At 37.0% G+C, this 1,698-nt stretch overlaps 1 protein-coding gene across 1 annotated transcript; it reads left to right on the top strand.

Annotated features, from left to right (window-relative positions):
* Positions 1 to 274: 274 nt before the first annotated feature.
* Positions 275 to 1,380, top strand: Tas2r10 (taste 2 receptor member 10). The gene is given in 2 exon segments (XM_015488949.1): positions 275 to 556; positions 559 to 1,380. Coding segments are annotated over 2 exon segments (1,104 nt in total).
* Positions 1,381 to 1,698: the final 318 nt, after the last annotated feature.

The following is a 1,698-nucleotide window of genomic DNA, read 5'->3' as shown; positions in this document are numbered from 1 at the left end:
AAACGGAAACTTTCATTTGCATATTAACAAATTATAAGTAGGCATCTGTCTAGATATATGTTCCATAGACTAGCTAAGTTATATAGAAATAACTGGGTCAATTTCTGTAAAGACGTTTCTGATAGGATCACCAGTCATTCCCGAGGCACTTTAAAGTCTTTATTTAAATAAAGAGAAGAAAGTCACACTTCCCATCAAGCCGCTAATATATGCTTCTTTTTGGAGCAGGTAATTGAAAGCAGATGCAACAGAAGTGACCTTGGATACTGAAGATATGCCAAGCGTGGTAGAAATCCTCTTTTTTGTCACAACTACTCAGTTAGTACTGGGGGTTTTGGGGAATGAATTTATTGGACTTGTAAACTGCATGGACTGTGTCAAGAATAAGAAGTTCTCTATTATTAGCTTTATTCTCACAGGCTTGGCTATTTCTAGAGTTTCTATAATATGGTACATAAGTTTTGATGGAGTCATAAAGTCATTCTCTCCAGATATGCATACTTCTAGTGACCTAACTGAATATTTTAGTTACTTAGTTGAATGTTTTAGTTCCTCTATCACTCGAATATCTGGTTTGCTACCAACCTCAGCATCTTCTATTTCCTGAAGACAGCGAAGTTTTCCCACTACATATTTCGCTGGTTGAAGAGAAGAATCAATAGAGTTTTTGCCTTTCTGATTGGATGCTTGTTTGTGTCATGGTTACTTACTTTTCTACAAGTTGTGAAGGTGATTAATGGTGATAAAATAAACCATAGAAACACATCATAGCTGTTTCACCTACAGGGAAGTGATTTCTTACTTAAACAGATTTTTCTCAATCTGGGAGTCACTCTCTTCTTTACAGTATTCCTAATTACCTGTGTCCTATTGATCGTTTCCCTGTGGAAACACAAAAGTCATATGCAACTGAACAACACAGGATTCGCAGACCTCAATACAGAAGCTCATGTGAAAGCCATGGAAGTTTTAATATCTTTTATCATCCTCTTTATCTTGCATGTGATAGGCATCCTCATAGAAGCAGTATGTGGTAGTAAGCCAGAAAACAAACTGCTATTTACTTTTGGTTTCACAACCACAGCCATATATCCCTGGGGTCACTCCTTTATCCTAATTCTAGGAAACAACAAGCTAAAGCAAACTTGCTGGAGGGTACTGCAGCAATTAAAGTGCTGTGAGAAAGGAAAAAATCTCAGCGCCTCAGACAGGCTTGCACAGAAATGTATGTTCCAGGAGAATAATCCGCTGAGAAAATCCTCAAAAACCTTTCTCCTTCCTTTGCATCACATTCTTTTATTGTTCTATAACTGTGTTATGGAACTTCATTCAATTTTCCATGAAATGTTCTACTATGTCTCAGAGAATATCTCTCTCTGATGAGATTTTAGTCTCATGTGCAAGTTCCTGACTCTTCAACATCTTCTCATACTCTTCCCAGAGGAAAAATGTCAGCCTGGAACTATTCTAGGTAAAGACTATTGTGTTGGGAAGAGACATTTAAAACAAGCCTCTTTATTGTGCTTTGCCCAACTGCCCTGAAGCACCAATCCCCATCTTCTTCCTCAGGAAGATCTACAGAAAAAGAAACCAAGACAGAAAATCTTGATCAATCTTGACAGTTAAGATATGGACTTGAGAAACAGAAAAGGATGCTTTTTGTGTGTGTGCAATTTTAATAATTTAGAAAGTTACTTT

Source organism: Marmota marmota, unplaced genomic scaffold (assembly GCF_001458135.2).
Source record: "Marmota marmota marmota unplaced genomic scaffold, marMar, whole genome shotgun sequence".
In the NCBI taxonomy this organism is placed as follows: domain Eukaryota; kingdom Metazoa; phylum Chordata; class Mammalia; order Rodentia; family Sciuridae; genus Marmota; species Marmota marmota.
This window is presented reverse-complemented; position numbering and strand designations above follow the sequence as displayed.